Genomic DNA, 20,992 nt, shown 5'->3' on the forward strand with positions numbered 1-20,992 from the left:
AAATAGAAAAACACGCACAAATAAGAAAGTATTTTAAAATTCCATTAGCTTTATTGCTCGAGTATGTGTACAGGGTGTTTTCATAAAGTTGTAACACAGCGCCCTCGTGTAGTTGAAAAGCCTCACTTCGCCTTCATTTCCTACCTCTTCAACCCACCATGCCAGAGGCAGCACCGTCTAACCCCCAATACGATATTTACCACAAACCCTAGCCCAGCCACAAATAGTACATAGTTCTGACGATATCCCTGCCTATTTCGGTCCCCTCTGGCATGGCCATCTAGTGACTACCACCCTCACACAACGTTTAAGGGTAGGCTATAGAGTTATGTTAGAAACGAAAGGTGCATGGAGAGAAGAACACAGGGACAAACATGCCTAATATTTTTCAAAACGTGGTGCAAAATAATGCAGATTTCATTCTTTAACAGGAACAATCAAAGCAATTAAACAAAACAAAAAAATATATAAAGGAATATCTAGCAAATAGATGTGTTTACTAAAGGGTACTGAAGAGAATTTGAATTTTGAATGAAACTAAGGCAGTGTGGGTCAGACAGGCAGGCAGGGCTTCCCTGCTTGTTGCCACTCAGCCACTTCTTTATTCCTCTGCTCCATGTTTCCAACTGACTGCACCAGCTTCACCGTGGCAAATTATTCTGTCCCTCCTGGCTAAATAAATATGAGAGAGAGAGAGTGTGAGTGAGTGAGAAAGAAAACGAGAGAGAGAAACCGGCAGGTTCGATTCTGGGTATGAGACTTTTCCTGTGTTACGACGACGTCTTCGTGGCAGCCTTTGATTCCATGATGGTCGCCGAGGCGACGGCTGGTTCTGTGGCGGCAGAAGCGGGAACTGTGGCACCAGGGAGGGTCTGCTGCTCTGGGGCGGGGGTGACTGTGGAAAGGGTGAGGGGGGTGAAGGAGGAGATGTCGACAGGGGGAAGGGATGTTACCCCCTGGGGTAGGAGGGGGAGCTGGGACAGCATGGCAGGCAGGGGGGGGAGGGGGGCTAGACCAGGCAGGTTCAGAGGAGGGAAGGGTGCGAGTGGAGGGAATCCTGAAATGGAGGGGAGAGGATGGGGCAGGTCAGAGAAAAGAGATATCTGTAGTTGAACACATGAATAATCACACTGGTACATAATACGTTAATGCCTGGGGGTGGAAACCCACTGTTAGCATTAGCTGTTAGCTGTATAAACCCGCTGTTCCTGGTGGCAGTAGCCCGCTAATACCTGCTAGCGATACAGCGCTGAGGTCTGGTAGTGCGGTGAGGTTGAGGTTGGGGAGGTTTGGGAATGGGGGCAGGCCGCCCGGGAGAGGCAACAGACCTACAATAGCACACAAATAAACATACTTAATCAGTGTAGAAAAGGTATTGTGTGTAAGATTAGATAATTTCAATTCGATCTTGAAATATAATTCTGAAGAGGCGTGTACTGACCTGGTAGCGTGGTGGCAGGGTTGAAGGTCGTGGAGGCTGGGTTTAGGGGGCTAAGGGAGGTGGGCAGCAGGGGAACGGTGGGGAGACCTGGAAAAGAAAGAGTGAGAGTTTGAGCAGTTAGCACACAGTTGTATAGGAGAGAGAAGACCTTTTAGACCAAGGGTGGGCAAACTACGTCCCGCAGGCGCCAGCAGGAAGTTTGAGTAGAAAATGTAATAAATAAGTAATTATTTTGGGTAGAAAAAATATATTTTTTAAATACTCCAGGCCCCACTAATATTTAAAACTAAATAGAACTTAATAAATTATAAAGGCTCTGGAGCAACAAACCGCCCTTGCTGGCTCTGCCTGGCCGGTTCCCCTCTCTCCACTGGGATTCTCAGCCTCTAACTCTTTTACAGGGGCTGAGTCACTGGCTTACTGGTGCTCTTTCATGCCGTCCCTACGAGGGGTGCTTCACTTGAGTGGGTTGAGTCACTGACGTGATCTTCCTGTCTGGGTTGGCGCCCCCCCTTGGGTTGTGCCGTGGCGGAGATCTTTGTTTGCTATACTCGGCCTTGTCTCAGGATGGTAAGTTGGTGGTTGAAGATATCCCTCTAGTGGTGTGGGTGCTGTGCTTTGGCAAAGTGGGTGGGGTTATATCCTTCCTGTTTGGCTCTGTCCGCGGGTATCATCGGATGTGGCCACAGTGTCTCCTGACTCCTCCCGTCTCAGCCGCCAGTATTTATGCTGCAGTAGTTTGTGTCGGGGGGCTAGGGTCAGTCTGTTATATCTGGAGTATTTCTCCTGTCTTATCCGGTGTCCTGTGTGAATTTAAGTATGCTCTCTCTAATTCTCTCGGAGGACCTGAGCCCTAGGACCATGCCTCAGAACTACCTGGCATGATGACTCCTTGCTGACTCCACCTGGCCGTGCTGCTGCTTCAGTTTCAACTGTTCTGCCTGCGGCTATGGAATCCTGACCTGTTCACCGGACGTGCTACCTGTCCCAGACCTGCTGTTTTCCACTCTCTAGAGACAGCAGGAGTGGTAGAGATACTCTTAATGATCGGCTATGAAAAGCCAACTGACATTTACTCCTGAGGTGCTGACTTGCTGCACCATAGACAACTACTGTGATTATTATTTGACCATGCTGGTCATTTATGAACATTTGAACATCTTGGCCATGTTCTGTTATAATCTCCACCCGGCACAGTCAGAAGAGGACTGGCCACCCCACATAGCCTGGTTCCTCTCTAGGTTTCTTCCTAGGTTTTGGCCTTTCTAGGGAGTTTTTCCTAGCCACCGTGCTTCTACACCTGCATTGCTTGCTGTTTGGGGTATTAGGCTGGGTTTCTGTATAGCACTTTGAGATATCAGCTGATATCGAAGGGCTATATAAAGGGCTATATAAATAAATGTGATTTTATTTAAAGGACCTACAGTGCATTCAGAAAGTATTCAGGCCCCATGACTTTTTTCACTTTGTTACATTAAAGCCTTATTATTTTCCCTTATCTACACATAATAGCCCATAATGACAAAGCAAAAACAGGTTGAGATAGTATTGCAAATGTGTTAATAATAAAAAACAGAAATGCCTTATTTACATAATTATTCAGACCCTTTTTTATGAGACTCTAAATTGAGTTCAGGTGCATCCTGTTTCCATTTATCATCCTTGAGATGCTTCTACAACTTGTTTGGAGTCCACCTGTGGTAAATTCAATTGATTGGACATGATTAGGAAAGGCACCACCTGTCTCTATACAGGTCCCACAGTTGACCGTGCATGTCAGCAAAAACCAAGCCATGAGGTCGAAGGAATTGTCTGTAGAGCTCTGAGACAGGATTGTGTCGAGGCACAGATCTGGGGGAATGGTACCAAAATATTTCTGCAGCATTGAAGGTCCCCAAGAACACAGTGGCCTCCATCATTCTTAAATGGAAGAAGCTTGGAACCACCAAGACTCTTCCTAAAGCTGGCCGCCCAGCCAAACTGAGCAATCGGCGGAGAAAGGCCTTGGTCAGGCAGGTCACCAAGAACCCGATGGTCACTCTGATAGAGCTCCAGAGTTCCTCTGTGGAGATGGGAGAACCTTCCAGCAGGACAACCATCTCTGCAGCAATCCTCCAATCAGGCCTTTATGGTAGAATGGCCAGATGGAAGCCACTCCTCAGTAAAAAGGCACATGACAGCCCGCTTGGAGTTTGCCAAAAGGCACCTAAAGGACTCTCAAGACAATTACAAACAAGATTCTCTGGGCAGATGAAACCAAGATTGAACTGTTTGGCCTGAATGCCAAGCGTCATGTCTGGAGGAAACCTGGCACCTCCCCTACTGTGAAGCATGGTGGTGGCAGCTTCATGCAGTGAGGATGTTTTTCAACGGCAGGGAACCTGACAGCGCTTGAGAGAATCTTCAGAAAAGAATGGGAGAACTCCCCAAATACAGGTGTACCAATTTTGTAGCGTCATACCTCCTTTTGATCATCTTTCCTTCCAGTTCTCTGCTGTCCATGACTGGAACGAATTGCAAAAATCTCTGAAGCTGGAGACTCACATCTCCCTCACCAGCTGTCAGAGCAGCTCACAGATCACTGCACCTGTACATATCCCATCTGTAAACAGCCCATCGATCTACCTACCTCATCCCCATACTGGTATTTATTTATTTAGCTCCTTTGCACTCCAGTATCTCAACCTGCACATTCATCTTCTGCCGATCTACCATTACAGTGTTTAATTGCTATATTGTAATTACTTCGCCACCATGGCCTATTTATTTCCTTAACTTCCCTCATTTACACTCACTGTATATAGACTTTTTGTTTTCTTTTGTTCTACTGTATTATTGACTATGTTTTGTTCATTCCATGTGTAACTCTGTTGTTGTATGTGTCGAATTGCTACGCTTTATCTTGGCCAGGTCGCAGTTGTAAATGAGAACTTGTTCTCAACTGGCCTACCTGGTTAAATAAAGGTGAAATAAATAAAAATACCCAAGAAGACTCCAGACTAATCGCTGCCAAAGGTGCTTCAACAAAGTACTAAGTAAAGGTTCTGAATACTTATGTGCATGTGATATTTCCGTTTATTATTTGTAATAAGTAATAAAAAAAAGAAAATTACAAATTTAAAACATTTTCTTTGTCATTATGGGGTATTGCGTGTAGATTGATGAGTGTGGGGGAAACTAAGCAATTTTAGAATAAGGCTGTAATGTAACAAAATGCTTAAAGTCAAGGGCTCTGAATACTTTCTGAATGCACTGTATATATTTTTAAATAACTGCCTGTTTTCTGGCCCGCAAATTGATATTGACCAAGAAAAATCATAAACATTTTTTATTTTTTTTATTTTAAAGTGCGACCCTAAGTTGTATTTCAAAATCCCGATGTGACCCTGGAGAAAAAAGAAAGAGTTTCCCCACCCCTCTGAGACCATCTGTAGCATTTCCACTGGGAGTTTGAAAGGGGTGGGGAGGCCATCTGGACCCATATTAAAAATGATTGGTCGAACCCTGGTGCCACATTCCATTCCAGACATTTCCTAACACTTTGATACCATATTATGTTGAGAGAGAAAGTAAGAGAGATTAAGTACCTGTCTGAAGCTCACTTGGAATGGTGGGTGGAGCTGAGTTGATTGACAGGCTGGACAGCGAATCTTCTAACCCCGTGGGGACAGAGGGCACAGCAGGGGGTGGGGTTACAGCAGAGAGCTGAACCTGAGTGGGAGGGAGAAATAAGGCAAAAGCAGAGAGAAAGATAGATGGAGAGAGGAATAGAGAAATATGTGAGGGATGGCTGATGAACAGTGAAGGTCAAGTGCATTTAAAACAAGTCATTCATAATTCTAATGAAAACCTTTCCTCTCGGTCTTGCCTGTCTGCACTGGGAGGGACAGTCATACATACAGTACAAGTCAAAAGTTTGGACACCTATTCATTCAAGTTTTTTTTTTACTATTTTCTACATTGTAGAATAATAGTGAAGACATCAAAACTATTAAAATAACACATATGGAATCATGTAATCATAAACGTGTTAAAGAAATCAAAATATATTTTAGGAGTTTCTTCAAAGTAGCCACCCTTTGGGCGCCCAGTGGTGCAGCGGTCTAAGGCACTGCATCTCAGTGCGAGGCTTCACTACAGTCCCTGTTTCGAAACCAGGATGCATCACATCCGGCCGTGATTGGGAGTTCCATAGGGCTGCGCACAATTGGCCCAGCATCGTCCAGGTTTGGCCGTCATTGTAAACAAGAATTTGTTCTTAACTGACTTGCCTAATTAAATAAAACGCTTTTTTGCCTTGACAGCTTTGCACGCTCTTGGCACTCAACCAGCTTCATCTGAAATGCTTTTCCAACAATTTTAAAGGAGTTCCCACATATAATGTGTACTTGTTGGCTGCTTTTCCTTCACTCTGCGATCAACTCATCCCAAACCATCTCAATTAGGTTGAGGTCAGGTGATTGTGGAGGCCAGGTCATCTGATGCAGCACTCCATCACTCTCCTTGGTCAAATAGCCCTTACACAGCCTGGAGGTGTGTTTTGGTTCATTGTCCTGTTAAAAAACAAATGATAGTCCCACTAAGCGCAAACCAGATGGGATGATGTATCACTGCAGAATGCTGTGGTAGCCATGCCGGTTAAGTGTGCCTTGAATTCTAAATAAATCACTGACAGTGTCACCAGCAAAGCACCCCCCCCCACACCATGCTTCACAGTGGGACCTACACAGAGATCATCCGTTCACCTACTCTGCATCTCACAAAGACACGGCGGTCTGAACCAAAAATCTCAAATTTGGACTCAGACGAAAAGGACCGAGTTCCACAGGTCTAATGTACATTGCTCATGTTTCTTGGCCCAAGCAAGTCTCTTCTTATTGGTGTTCTTTAGTAGTGGTTTCTTTGTAGCAATTCGACCACGAAGGCCTGATTCACAGTCTCCTCTGAACAGTTGATGTTGAGATGTGTCTGTTACTTAAACTCTGAAGCATTTATTTGGGCTGCAATTTCTGAGGTTGGTAACTCTCATGAACGTATCCTCTGCAGCAGAGGTAACTCTGGGTCGTCTTTTCCTGTGGCGGTCCTCATGAGAGCCAGTTTCATCATAGTGTTTGATGGTTTTTGCAACTGCACTTGAAGAAACGTCAAAGTTCTTAATTTTCCAGATTGACTGACCTTCATGTCTTAAAGTAATGATGGACTGTCATTTCTCTTTGCTTATTTGAGCTGTTCTTACCATAATATGGACTTGCGGTCTTTTACCACATAGGGCTATCTTCTGTATACCACCCCTACCATGTCACAACACAACTGATTGGCTCAAACGCATTGAGGAAAGAAATTACACAAATCAACCTAACAAGGCACACCTGTTAATTGAAATGCATTCCAGGTGACTACCTCATGAAGCTGGTTGAGAGAATGCCAAGCATGTGCAAAGCTGTCAAGGCAAAGGGTGGCTACTTAGAAGAATCTCAAAATATATTTAGATTTGTTTAACACTTTTCTGGTTACTACATGATTCCATATGTGTTATTTCATAGTTTTGATGTCTTCACTATTATTCTATAATATAGAAAATAGTAAAAATAAAGGAAAACCCTTGAATGAGTAGGTGTATCCAAACTTTTGACTGGTACTGTACATGCATAATGAGCCTTTCATAGCTCATAACCTAGCCCTGGTCGGGGGGGGGGGGGGGGTTATTTTTGCCCTCATAACAGCCTCAATTCATCAGGGCATGGACTCTACAAGGTGTCAAAAGTGTTCCACAGGGATGCTGGCCCATGTTGACTCCAATGCTTCCCACAGTTGTGTCAAGTTTGTGTAAAAAAATCCAGCAGCATTGCAGTTCTTGACACAAACTGGTGTGTCTGGCACCCTCTACCATACCCCTTTCAAATTGCACTTACATATTTTGTCTTGCCCATTCACCCTCTGAATGGCACACATACAAAATCCTTCTTTAACCCATCTCCCCCTTCATCTACACTGATTTAAGTGGATTTAACAAGTGACATCAATAAGGGATCATAGCTCCCATCTGGATTCACCTGGTCAGTCTGTCATAGAAAGAGTTCTCAATATTTTGTACACTCAGTGTATGTCATAGTAGAAGGATTACAAAAGAGCATAAAGTGACAGTGTCCACTGACCGTCCAGGCAGTTATCGCTGTTCTGATTCTGGGCTCTGTTTTGGTCGAGTTCTGGGTCGATACTAACCTCAGTGAATCCGTCCTTGAGCGCGCTGATGGGCTCACCACTGGGAATGTGACCCGGAAAACTAATCTTCTTCCCTTCTTCAAATGGCCGGGTGGGAATTCTGTGCAGGTAACCGTATCCGATGCCACATCCCAGACTGTAACAGGGGAACAGGAGATAGCATTAGCGTGATGTCACTTGTCAGACTGAAGTGTGTAGCGTGTGTATTGTATGTTGGTTACCTGCCCTCCCCTCCCCAGGAACTGTTGGGGGTGATGACCACCTCTCTGCAGTTGTCTGTGTCTGTGTTATAGACATATAGCTTCAACCCCTTCCCCTCATGGGTCTCAATCAGAGAAAACAGGTCCTCCGACTGATGAGAGAGAGAGGTGGAAGGGAGGGAGATAGAGATCAACTTCAATGACTTGTACACAAATGCTGATTGGCTAGTCTTAACTCCTAGTGTAGAATGCATGGAATAGTAGTGTCAGTGTGTGCGCACCTCGTTCATAACGGTGTCGGCTCCTATGATGTAATCAGTGTGGGGCCGCAAGCCAGCCAGGGCTGCCGGAGAGTTAGGCTCCACCTCCTGAGAAAGAGAGAGACCCTTGGTTAATTGTATTTTATATAACAAAGCAAGTCAGTTAAGAACAAATTCGTATTTACCTACCCCGGCCAAACCCTAACAACACTGGGCCAATTTTGCTCCACCATATGGGACTCCCAATCAGGGACGGTTGTGATACAGCCTGGAATCGAACCAGGGTCTGTAGTGACACCTCTAGCACTGAGATGCAGTGCCTTAGACCGCTGCGCCACTCTGGAATCCCAACTTATATCAAGAGTTACACCTGCCCGGTACACTGGGGCGAGCTAAATTGGGCACAGCCATTGACTGGCTACTCACCAGCACATGCCAGATGTTCTCATTGGCTCCCTCGAAGCTGCAGAAGCGTATGGAGACACCCAGCAGGCCCTGGCCACCCCAGAGGTTGCTTGGGGTGACGGTGGACTCCCTGAGCTCCAGGGTCTTAGAGGAGTAAACCAGCATTCTAACTGGCTTCTCCACACTGGCCTTCAACAGGTCCTTCAGAGTGTCATTGTCCTTGTTCTGAAACACAGACAGGGTAAATTATAGAATTAGAATAAGTAGAATGGACAATCAGAGCTATACAGTACAAGATAGCATCCTCAGTGGGAGTTTGTGTATGTGCATGTAGTACGTGTGTTGAACATACCGATTCAACAGCATGTCTTTGCTTACCAGTCTTTCGTTGTTGATGGAGACAATAAAGTCAAAGAAAGGCTCCAGTCCTGCACGATGTCCTGGAGAATTCTCCTGAACCTGAGGAGAAGAGAGAGGAGACATGACTTGTAACAACTGTATTTTGTGATTGAAGGGGAGCACCTGGAACAAGGTTTGAACAAGGACCATGGAAGTTACAGGGTATCTACACCACCGCCTGTGACATGAGATCCAGTTAAGGTCCTGTCTTCTTGGCAAATGTTAGGGCGTTGCACATCATCTTTGAACTTTTAGCAGTAGCCTTAGAATGAAATAGGTATTACAAGCTACACCTGTAATACCAAAAGGTTGGTTACCTGTCTGTCTCAAGATCAAATGGATCCTTGTCACATCAACATATTGAAGATGGAGGTCTATACATTTAGGGAGTAATGAGACATTCAGGTGTTCTGACAAATGTGTAAATCAAAGACATGACTCTGTGATGTTGAGGATTCTGTCAGCAATGCGGCAGCACCTACAAAAGTTGACATTATGACAGCTAGCTAGCATTGAGCTCATTTAAACACCATTCACTCTATCTAGCTGCCTGGTTGTTTTGACAGCTAACCTTGTTACCAAACAATACATGCAACCAATAACACTAATTTACCTTTCAAAGCTGCATGTAAAATGATACATGCAAATATTTAACTTGGACAATTACACAATACAACTGTAGCAAATGCTGGGGAAAATAGCGTTAACAATGTCTATTAGCATTAGCTGCATGTAGGCCGGAATGTGATCCCCGGCCTCTATCTGACGGTGAGGACACAATTAGATCCTGCTGTGGGACCATTCTTACGGATGCTAACATTATTTTGCAAACGTCAAAAAAAATAAAAAAAAATACACATACCCGAAGAACATGGTAGCCTTCGGATCCTCCTCCCGGTATCTCGACACTCTGCGACCCCCCCATGTCACGGCTGGTTTATATCGTAGTTAGGATTTAATGCTTGATATTTTTCTGCTCAAGTAATATTGCTAACTGGCTAGCTTAAACTCTAATAAGGCGGCCTGCCAGCTGAGCACTTGTGTTGTTACGTGGCAGTCCACCAGGAAACAGGGCTGATGGGAGTTTTCTCATAGCCGCAGATCTAGAATCAGTTTATCCACCCAAATCCTGTAATTATTAATTAGTGGGAAAATTGCAAAACTGACCCAAGACCAGTGTCTATGACCAAGTGTAGGCTGGTGACATGCGCAAGTCTAGGGCTTCAGGTGCTGCTTTTGAATTGTGATATGCAGTATACTCAGACAGTAGTACTAGTATTGGCATATTGTACCATTATATCACAATTGACTGTAAAACCTAGCAGCTGTTTTTCACCCCTCAAAAAAGTGGGTAACAGATTGATAAAGTAACACTGGTAACATTCGGCAAGCGCTACCGGAGTGCCAAGTCTAGGACCAAAAGGCTTCTTAGCAGTTTCTTTAATGCAGGGAAACTTAAATCCGTTTTACCAAATTTCTATCAGCATGTTAAATGTGCAACCAGAGGAAATAGAACTGAACCACCTTTACTCCACACACAGAGGCTTACAAAGCTTTCCCTCGCCCTCCATTTGGCAAATCTGACCCTAATACTATCCTCCTAGTTCCTGTTAACAAGCAAAAATTAAAAGCAGGAAGCACCAGTGACTTGATCAATAAAAAAAAGTGGTCAGAGGGGGAAGATGCTAAGCTACAGGACTGTTTTGCTAGCACACTGGAATATGTTCCGGGATTCCTCCGATTACATTGAGGAGTACACCACATCAGTCATTGGCTTCATCAATAAGTGCATCGATGACTTCAACCCCACAGTGATTGTACGTACATACCCCAACCAAAAGCCATGGATTAACAGGCAGCATCCTCACTGAGCTAAAGGCTGGAGCTGCCGCTTTCAAGGAGCGGGACCTGAAAGCTTATAAGAAATCCCGCTATGCCCTCTGACGAACCATCAAACAGGCAAAGTGTCAATACAGGACTAAGGATGAATCGTACTACACTGGCTCCGATGATCGTCGGATGTGGCAGGGCTTGCAAACCATTACAGACTACAAAGGGAAGCACAGCCGAGAGCTGCCCAGTGACACAAGCATACCATGAGCTAAATTACTTCTATGCTCGCTTCGAGGCAAATAACACTGCAACATGCATGAGAGCACCAGCTGTTCTGGAAGTCTGTGTGATCACGCTCTCCGCAGCTGATGTGAGTAAGACCTTTAAACAGGTCAAAATTCGCAAGGCCACAGGGCCAGATGGATTACCAGGATGTGTACTGTGAGCACAAGCTTACCAACTGGCAAGTGTCTTCACTGGCATTTTCAACCTCTCCCTGTCCGAGTCTGTAATACCAACATGTTTTAAGAAGACCACCATAGTCCATGTGCCCAAGAACACTAAGGTAACCTGCCTAAATGACTACCAACCCGTAGCACTCACGTCTGTAGCCATGAAATGCTTTGAAAGGCTGGTCATGGCTCACATCAACAACATCATCCCAACAGATCCACAGATGATGCAATCTCTATTGCACTCCACACTGTACTTTCCCACCTGGACAAAAGAAACACCTATGTGAGAATGCTATTCATTGACTACAGCTCAGCTTTCAACAACATAGTGCCCTCAAAGCTCATCACTAAGCTAAGGGTAGGTAACAACACATCCACCACGCTGATCCTCAACACGGGGTCCCCTCAGGGGTGCGTGCTCAGTCCCCTCCTGTACTCCCTGTTCACTCATGACTGCACGGCCAGGCACAACTCCAACACCATCATTCAATTTGCCGATGACACAACAGTGGAAGGCCTGAACACCGACAACGACGAGACAGCCTATAGGGAGGAGGTCAGAGACCTGGCTGTGTGGTGCAAGGACAACAGCCTCTCCGTCAACATGATCAAGACAAAGGAGATGTTTGTGGACTACAGGAAAAGGAGGACTGAGCACGGCCCCATTCTCATTGACGGGGCTGCAGTGGAGCAGGTTGAGAGCTTCAAGTTCCTTGGTGTCCACATCACCAACAAACTGATATGGTCCAAGCACACCAAGACAGTCGTAAAGAGGGCACGAAAAAGCCTATCCCCCTCACGAGACTGAAAAGATTTGGCATGGGTTCTCAGATCTTTAAAAGGTTCTACAGCTGCACCATCGAGTGCATCCTGATGGGTTGCACTGGTATGGCAACTGCTCTGCTTCCAACCGCAAGGTACTACAGAGTGTAGTATGAACGGCCCAGTACAACACTGGGGCCAAGCTTCCTGCCATCCAGGACCTCTATACCAGGCGGTGTCAGAGGAAGGCCCGAAAAATTGTCAAAGACACCAGCCATCCTAGTCATAGACTGTTCTCTCTGCTACCGCACAACAAGCGGTACCGGAGCACCAAGTCTAGGTCCAAGTGGCTTCTAAACAGCTTCTACCCCCTAGTCAAATGGCTACCCAGACTATTTGCAGTGCCCCCCCCCCTCTCCCCTCTCACCCCCTCTTTACACCACTGCTACTCTTTACACCACTCACACTGCTTTTCTTTATCTTGGCCAGGTCGCGGTTGTAAATGAGAACTTGTTCTCAACTGGCCTACCTGGTTAAATAAAGGTGAAATAAACTCTTTGTTGTCATCTATGCATAGTCACTTTAATAACTCTACCTACATGTACATATTACCTCAACTAACCAGTGCCCACACACATTGACTCTGTACCGGTACCCCCCTTGTGTATAGTCTCACTATTGTTATTTTACTGTTGCTCTTTAATTATTGTTACTTTTCTCTCTTATTCTTATCCATATTTTTTTTTACTATATTTTTGGTTAGGGGCTCGTAAGTAAGCATTTCACTGTTGTATTTGGGGCATGTGACTAATAACATTTGATTTGATTTGAAATACCCCCCTGTTTTTTACACTGCTGCTATTGGCTGTTTATAATGCATAATCCCTTTACAAATTATCTTGACTAACCTTGTACCCCCGCAGATTGACTCGGTCTCTTTTTCTTGAACTTCAAAGTTGGTTAAGGTCTTGTAAGTAAGCATTTCACGGTAAGTATTTGTATTTGGCGCATGTGACAAATAACATTTGATTTAATTTGATAAGGGAATATGAATCTAAACTCTCACTGATAATATACACAGTTTAAACCTGTAACGGATGTCGTCTGGAGATAGAGAGGAGGACCAAAGCGCAGCGTGATAAGTGTTCATGATGTAATGTTTAATGAAACGAACTGAACACTGAAATACAAAACAATAAAGTGAACGAACGAACGAACAAACAAACACCAAAACAGTACCGTGTGGACCAAACACTCACACGGAAAACAAACACCCACAAACCAAAAGTGAAACCCAGGCTGCCTAAGTATGATTCTCAATCAGGGACAACAATTGACAGCTGCCTCTGATTGAGACCCATGCTAGGCCGAACTCAAAAACAAACATAGAAAAACAAACAGACTGCCCACCCCAACTCACGCCCTGACCATACTAAAACAAAGACAAAAACAAAGGAACTAAGGTCAGAACATGACAAAACATTTGGAAACCTTTCAATCATAAGATATTTAATTATATATGTTTTTATGGTTCTACTACTACCACTAGCTTAATCTTTCACCTAGCTGCCTTCTGGGGTGTTAACAACTGGGGTGTGTGCCAGATGTGTGTGAATGTGTACATGTACACCTACTCTTTCCATGACAGACTGACCAGGTCAAAGATATGATCCCTTATTGATGTCACTTTTTAAATCCACTTCAATCAGTGTATATGTAGGGGACAGGTTAAGCCTGGAGACAATTGAGACATGGATTGTGTATGTGTGCCATTCAGAGGGTGAATGGGCATGACAAAAGATTTAAGTGCCTTTGAAAGGGGTATGGTAGTAGGTGCCAAGTGGACTGGTTTGTGTCAAGAACTGCAACGCTGCTAGATTTTTCAAGCTTAACAGTTTCCCGTGTGTATGAAGAATGGTTCACCACCCTGTGGAACGCTTTCATCATCTTGTAGAGTCCATGCCCCGACGAATTGAGGCTGTTCTGAAGGCAAAAGGGGGGGGGGGGGGGGGTGCAACTCAATATTAGGAAGGCACACTTCATGTTTTGTACACTCACTGTATATATTGCTACACCTGCGACAACATCTGCAAATCTGTGAATGCCAGTGCTTGACTTGGACTGAAATAGGTGCCAGTTCTCATTTTGGGTGTGCCAGTACTGTTTATATTTAGGTGTAGGAGCTCCACAATATTTTTGAGCTAATTTTCTATAAGAGAAACAGGAGCTCCAGCAGTAGGACATTTGAGGTACCGGTACTCTCAAGTCAAGGACTGGTGTACGCGACCAATACACTTTGATTTGATATGTGTGTTATCAGGGTCCGATAAGGACAGCTTTCCTCTTGACACATACAAGTTGAGTGTATTCATTTGTATTACCTAAATTGAAAACTATACGAATGAGTAACTATGGGGAATGCATTGTTTCAATCTCTGGGAATAGCAAAGAAAGTGACTAACTTCTGGATTCAAAGAGGAAAATGTCCTCTTCTGAGACCAACATTTTTTTATTTGGTTTACTAATATACAGTCTTACTAGTATACAGTCTCAAATAAAATCTAACTTTATTTGTCACATGCGCTGAATACAACAGCTGTAGTAGACCTTACCATGAAATGCTTACTTACAAACCCTTAACCAACAATGCAGTTCAAGAAAGAGTTAAGAAAATATTTAGCAAATAAACTAAAGTAAAAAAGAATACAAAATAACACAATAAAATAACAACAACGAGGCTATATACAGGGGTTCCCTGTACCTAGTCAATGTGTGGCATTACAGGTTAGTGTGAAGTAAAGTGTCTATGCATAGATGTCAGGAAGCTTGGCCCCAGTGATGTACTGGGCCGTATGCACTACCCTTTGTAGCACCTTGCGGTCGGATGCTGAGCAGTTGCCATACCAGGCTATATCACTTTTTGAGGATCTGAGAACCATGCCAAATCTTTTCAGTCTCATCAGTAAAAGTATGTAAAGATTAACTGTTCATGTAGACTAGGCCCACATCACGATCACATTAGACCAAAAATCCCCCCCTTCCAAAATAATAACAATAATAACATTTACACATCTACAACACAACATACAATATAGATTAGGGTAAATCAATTAATAGAAACAAATAACAAAGAGAAAAATAAACCTGTCTGTTATTAATTTAGGTAGTTGAAGCATTACTGTGTTTGTGTTATAAGTACTGTAGTTTCCATCCTAGTCTCTGACTGATGGTCATCAGCCCCAACAAAATAAGACCTAAATACAAACAGACAAATAGACTTCAAATGGATGACACTCTTCAAATAAACAACAAGGAAAGTATGATAATTACAAGGCATAGAGAATAAGAATTATGTGGAAAAATTCTACATCTCCGACACAAATTGTGTTTATCACTGTTTATTACCAAAATAAGAAAAACTAGTAAATGAATAGTAAATTAACAGTAACTATGCATTAATTCAATCTCTGTGAATTGAATACAAAATAAATCAACAAAAATCAGTTTTTAAACAGATTCTCATTTTGGACCTTTGAGTAAAACCCTTCCCACAAGCATAAACACATCTGTGTCTCTTAAGGCCAGTTCCGTAGTCCAACCGCATTGGGCACACAGAGCAGGCGAACGGGCGCTCACCTGTGTGCCGTTGCTCATGTACTTTGACAGCCATGGATGTCATGAAAGTTTTTCCACAGTGTGTACAAATGAAAGGTCATTCTCCTGTCTCATAACGCTTGTGCCTGTGCAGCTCCCCGGACACTAGAAAAGCCTTCCCACATACGCTACACAGGAACTACTTCTCCCCCTTGCATCATGAGATGTCAAACCAATGGATTCTTCTGAATGAACCTCTTCCCACAGTCAGAGCACCTGTAAGGCCGTCCTCCATTGTGAATGTGCAGGTTTATTTTTAAGACCTGTGCAGCAGTGTAACCCTTGCCACACTGTGGACATACAGGTGGCCTTTTCCCCGCGTGATGTCGTTGCAATCTTAGACCGTCTTTTAATTGAAATCTATTATCACACTATTCACAGTGGAAGGGCTGCACAACTGTGTAAATGCTCTGAAGTCGCTTTAGGTGTGCTGGGCTTTTGAAATCCTTTCCAAGTACGCTACACAGAAACGACTGGTTAGTGCACTCTTAGACCCGCCTTTTGATTGAAATGTTTTATCACACTGGTCACAGTAGAAGGACCATGCTACTGTGTGAACGCTCTGATGTCGCTTCATGTGTGCTGGGCTTTTAAACGCCGTCCCACATTTAAAGCAGGTGTACTTCTTGGCTGAGGAGCTCTTCTCTGGGTGTTTCTTCCTGATCAGCTGGATGAGCTCCACCATGTGTCCATGGGAGAATGGGCACTGGTGTCAGGAGAAGACCTGAGAGGACAATATATTAGTCTGTCTTCCTGAGTCCTCGTGTTCACTAAGAGAGGAGGTCACTGACGGTGAGGAGGTCACTCTTTGTTCCTGTTGACCCACGTTTGCTGCGTCACCTTCATCCTCCGGTCCTCTCTCACCTTCCCCCTGTCTCTCCACCTCCTGTCTCACCCCCCCTGTCTCACCATCTCCTGTTTCACCTCCCCCTGTCTCATCACCTCCTGTCTCACCCCCCTGTCTCACCATCTCCTGTTTTACCTCCCCCTGTCTCATCACCTCCTGTCTTACCTCCCATCTGTCTCACCACCTCCTGTCTCATCTCCCCCTGTCTCACCCCCCCTGTCTCATCTCCCCCTGTCTCACCACCCCTGTCTCATCTCCCCCTGTCTCACCACCCCTGTCTCATCTCCCCCTGTCTCACCACCTCCTGTCTCACCACCCCTGTCTCATCTCCCCCTGTCTCACCTCCCCTGTCTCACCACCCCTGTCTCATCTCCCATCTGTCTCACCTCCTGTCTCACCTCCCCTGTCTCACCACCTCCTGTCTCATCTTCCATCTGTCTCACCACCTCCTGTCTCATCTCCCATCTGTCTCACCACCTCCTGTCTCATCTCCCCCTGTCTCACCACCCCTGTCTCATCTCCCATCTGTCTCACCACCTCCTGTCTCACCTCCTGTCTCATCTCCCCCTGTCTCACCTCCCCTGTCTCACCACCCCTGTCTCATCTCCCATCTGTCTCACCACCTCCTGTCTCATCTCCCCCTGTCTCCCCCAGTCCATATCCCTTTTCTGAGAGTGTTCCCTGTCTCACCTTCCCCTGTCTCACCTCCCCCTGTCTCACCTTCCCCTGTCTCACCACCTCCTGTCTCACCTCCCCCTGTCTCACCTCCCCCTGTTTCACCTCCCCTGTCTCACCTCCCCCGTCTCACCTCCCCCTGTCTCACCTCCCCCTGTCTCACCTCCCCCTGTCTCACCTTCCCCTGTCTCACCACCCCCTGTCTCACCTTCCCCTGTTTCACCACCTCCTGTCTCACCTTCCCCTGTCTCACCACCTCCTGTCTCACCTCCCCCTGTCTCACCTTCCCCTGTCTCACCACCTCCTGTCTCACCTCCCCCTGTCTCACCTCCACCTGTCTCACCTCCCCCTGTCTCACCAACTCCTGTCTCACCACCTCCTGTCTCACCTCCCTCTGTCTCACCTCCCCCTGTCTCACCTCCCTCTGTCTCACCTCCCCCTGTCTCACCTCCCTCTGTCTCACCTCCCCCTGTCTCACCTCCCCCTGTCTCACCTCCCCCTGCCTGGAAGTCAGCAGCCCTAGAACCATTTCTGTCACAATGGTCACAATCTCCTCCAGCTTCCCAAAATGCTCACTTTGCTGAGCCAAATTCCACATGAAGGCAGACGTTAGGCGAAGCGGTGGAGCCAGGAGGTGGAGAGAGAATAATGACAGATGTGAACCTGCCTGAAATTACAGGAGAAACAGGACAGACAACATGACACTCATCTGAACCTTTATCACTGTAACATAACGTCTGGGAGTCCTCTACTGCCTCCACCAGAGACTCTGGCTTCATCACATAAGGTCCATGGACCGAGCACCTGTTGCAGCTTACCCTCTCTCCGTATTGCACTGTTAAGTTGATGGCAGCAGTGGGCTAGTCTTTGTAGGAGAGTATTAATTGGCATGCAGGGCTTTGTGTGTGGGTGAGGATTCTTACAGAGGATGAGGATACTTACTATAACATGGTGTATGAAGTGTTTTCTGTCTCATCCTGAGGCTCATGCTTTAACCTTAGTGATGCACAGACTAAGTTTTGTAGACTTTACCCTTTGCAAAAGTTTTTAAAAATCGCGTTGTTTAGAAGGAGTGCAAAGGCACTTCACAGAGTAGGCATTCCATGACGGAAATATGCAGATGATGCTAGAACCCGCCAATAGGATCGCGCTAGCTTGTGCTTGACTCTGCCCACCTCTATCCTTTTTCTGCCCACTATGACAAATGTTTTCCCATTGGAAACGACAGGCTGTTTTCTATCCTTGTTTAGTTCTAAACATCTTTGGTAATATGGTGCGCTTCAAATGAAAATACTTCCGGCATCTTGCGACATCGGCAATTGTCCACAGCAATACGTGGTTGACGTCAGTGCTATCTACTGGCTTTAATGTCTATGCCACGGACAGATCCAGTGTACACAATACTGTTTTTCTTTGTTCTTCTATTTTCTACTTTACAAAGACAAAACTAGACACACAAAAAAAATAAACAAACAGCAACATTAAATACAGAATACAAGAATAGAGACGAATAACCTACAGAAAAATAAACTTTTCTGTGATTAGTTTACAAAGCTAAAAATATGGTATATATGTAGGCTACCTGCTTTGGGTGCAGGTAGCCTAGTGGTTAGAGTGTTGGATTAGTAACCAAAAGGTTGCAAGATCAAATCCCCAAGCTGACAAGGTAAAAGACTGTAATTCTACCCCTGAACAAGGCAGTTAACCCGCTGTAATTGTAAATAAGAATTTGTTCTTAACTGACTTGCCTATTTAAAAAAAAATGTAAACTAATTTTATTGGTCGCATGCACAGGTTTAGACTTTACTTACGAGCCCATTCCCAACAACACAGAGTTAAAAAGTAAAACAAATATTTGCTAAATTAAAAAGGAGACGCAATACAACATTAATGAGGCTATATACAAGGAGTACCAGTACCGAGTCAATGTGCTGGGGTGGGAGGTAGTTGAGATGATAGAGTATGTATAAATAGGGGTAAAAGTGACTAGGCAATTAGGTTGCATAATAAACAGAGTAGCGGTAGGCTATGTGAAGAGTGTGGACGTGTGTTTACTGTATATTTTGTAACTATATGTAGCTTCCATCTTAAGTATTTACTAGTAACTGATAGACAGCTCAAATAGGATAGTCTGGCTAGGAGCTAAATGCACAAATAAATTCCAAATAATACCCAGTCAGTTAAAAGAAGGGGTTAATATCGATGACACTCTTCAAATAAACAAGGAAAGTATGATAACCACAACAATGCATAAAGAATAATAATTATGTGGAACAAGTTTGACCCATGCTTGACCTCACAGGAGGTTGGTGGCACCTTAATTGGGAAGGACGGGCTCATGGTAATGGCTGGAGCGGAATTAGTGGAATGATATCAAGTACATTAAATACGTGGTTTCCATGTGGTTGATGCCATTCCATTTGCTCCGTTGCAGACATTATCATGAGCTGTCCTTCCCTCAGAAGCCTCCACTGGGTTTGTATATAATGTGTCCAATGACCAAATCTTCAGACATGGTGACACTCGAAATGGAGTTTACTCTTATTGACTGTTCTTTTTACTGGGTAATTGTGTTGAGCCCATGTAATGTTATACCAGTCTGATGTATTTTGGTGTGATGTCTGTGTGTAGCCAGGCATGTTTTTGCCTCTGTGTGTCTCTGTCTGTGCTCTCTCTCTCTCTCTCCTCTGTTTCTCTCTCGCCTTCTTTCTCTCTCTCCTGTCTCTCTCCCTCATTCTTTCTCTCTACTCTTCCTCTCTCTCTCTTTCTTTCTCTCCTTCTCCCTCTCTCTCCTGTCTCTCTCCCTTATTCTTTCTCTCTACTCTCCCTCTCTTCCTCTCTCTCTCCTCTCTCTCTACTTCTATCTCCCTCCCTCTTTCGCTCCTCTCTCCTTCTCTCGCTTTACTTCCCCCCCTCACCACACACACACACAGTAAACACACATACTGTAGGCCTACATAAAGCACAGGAAACAGAGACACACACAAAAGAGCACATCGCAAAAATAACTTGATCTAGGAGAAAGAAGACAACCCCCTTTCCTCCATTACAGTCAGGAGCTGGTTCTCTCTCTCTCTCTCTCTCTCTCTCCCTCTCCCTCTCCCTCTCCCTCTCTCTCTCTCTCTCTCTCTCCGGCTGCCTCCTCCATATTCATTAGTTCTCATTATTGTTCCATGATTGGAACACCTGCTTCCAAATTACTGCTGTAATGAGCAATTACACTCCAGACAATATCATCACCTTCTACTGTGTGGATGCTGCCAATAGCCTTTTTGTTTACTTAATGAAGATTTTTCTGTTCTTAAATTGAAAGGTAATTTCACTACACATTTATGTCTTCATGACTTTGAGGTAGAAATGTCTTAGAGCTTACAAGGTTCCTTATTCGGCAATCGGCATGCTTGTTTATCTCTGGTGGAGGCATGGTCGAGAGCCACCACCAGGGGGAGTCATACCACCACATCATTCCACTCAGATGGGTGGCTGAGCGCCAGAGCGGGTTGATACAGGGAGAGAGGTGGAGGAGAGGGGACTGATAGAGGAAGAGAGGTGAAGGAGAGGGTGCTGATACAGGGAGAGAGGAAGAGAGGTGGAGGAGAGTGGGCTGATATGGGGAGAGGAAGAGAGGTGGAGGAGAGGGGGCTGATACAGGGAGGAAGAGAGGTGAAGAAGAGGGGGCTGATACAGGGAGAGAGAGAACCAGCTCCTGACTGTAAATGGAGGAAAGGGGGGTTGTCTTCTTTCTCCTAGATCAAGTTAATTTTGCGATGTGCTCTTTTGTGTGTGTCACTGTTTCCTGTGCATTATGTAGGCCTACAGTATGTGTGTTTACTGTGTGT

The 20,992-nt window shown here is 44.9% G+C and overlaps 1 protein-coding gene across 2 annotated transcripts; it reads right to left on the reverse strand.

Moving 5' to 3' along the window:
- Window positions 1-29: 29 nt before the first annotated feature.
- gorasp2 (golgi reassembly stacking protein 2) lies at window positions 30-9,989 on the reverse strand. 2 transcript variants are annotated; one of them, XM_021613894.2, is made up of 10 exons: window positions 9,790-9,989; window positions 8,907-8,987; window positions 8,550-8,753; window positions 8,145-8,231; window positions 7,885-8,015; window positions 7,664-7,799; window positions 5,029-5,152; window positions 1,442-1,528; window positions 1,200-1,328; window positions 30-1,057 (listed from the first exon to the last, which is right to left on the reverse strand). In XM_021613894.2, the coding sequence occupies exons 1-10, from the start codon at window positions 9,850-9,852 to the stop codon at window positions 771-773; spliced, it is 1,329 nt and encodes a 442-aa protein (XP_021469569.1). In that variant the 5' UTR covers window positions 9,853-9,989; the 3' UTR covers window positions 30-770. The 2 variants fall into 2 exon arrangements, with proteins under 2 accessions (XP_021469569.1, XP_021469570.1); XM_021613895.2 differs by having other exon boundaries at window positions 1,233-1,328; window positions 9,790-9,986.
- Between the last annotated feature and the right edge of the window lie 11,003 nt (window positions 9,990-20,992).

Source organism: Oncorhynchus mykiss, chromosome 8 (assembly GCF_013265735.2).
Source record: "Oncorhynchus mykiss isolate Arlee chromosome 8, USDA_OmykA_1.1, whole genome shotgun sequence".
Taxonomy (NCBI): Eukaryota; Metazoa; Chordata; class Actinopteri; order Salmoniformes; family Salmonidae; genus Oncorhynchus; species Oncorhynchus mykiss.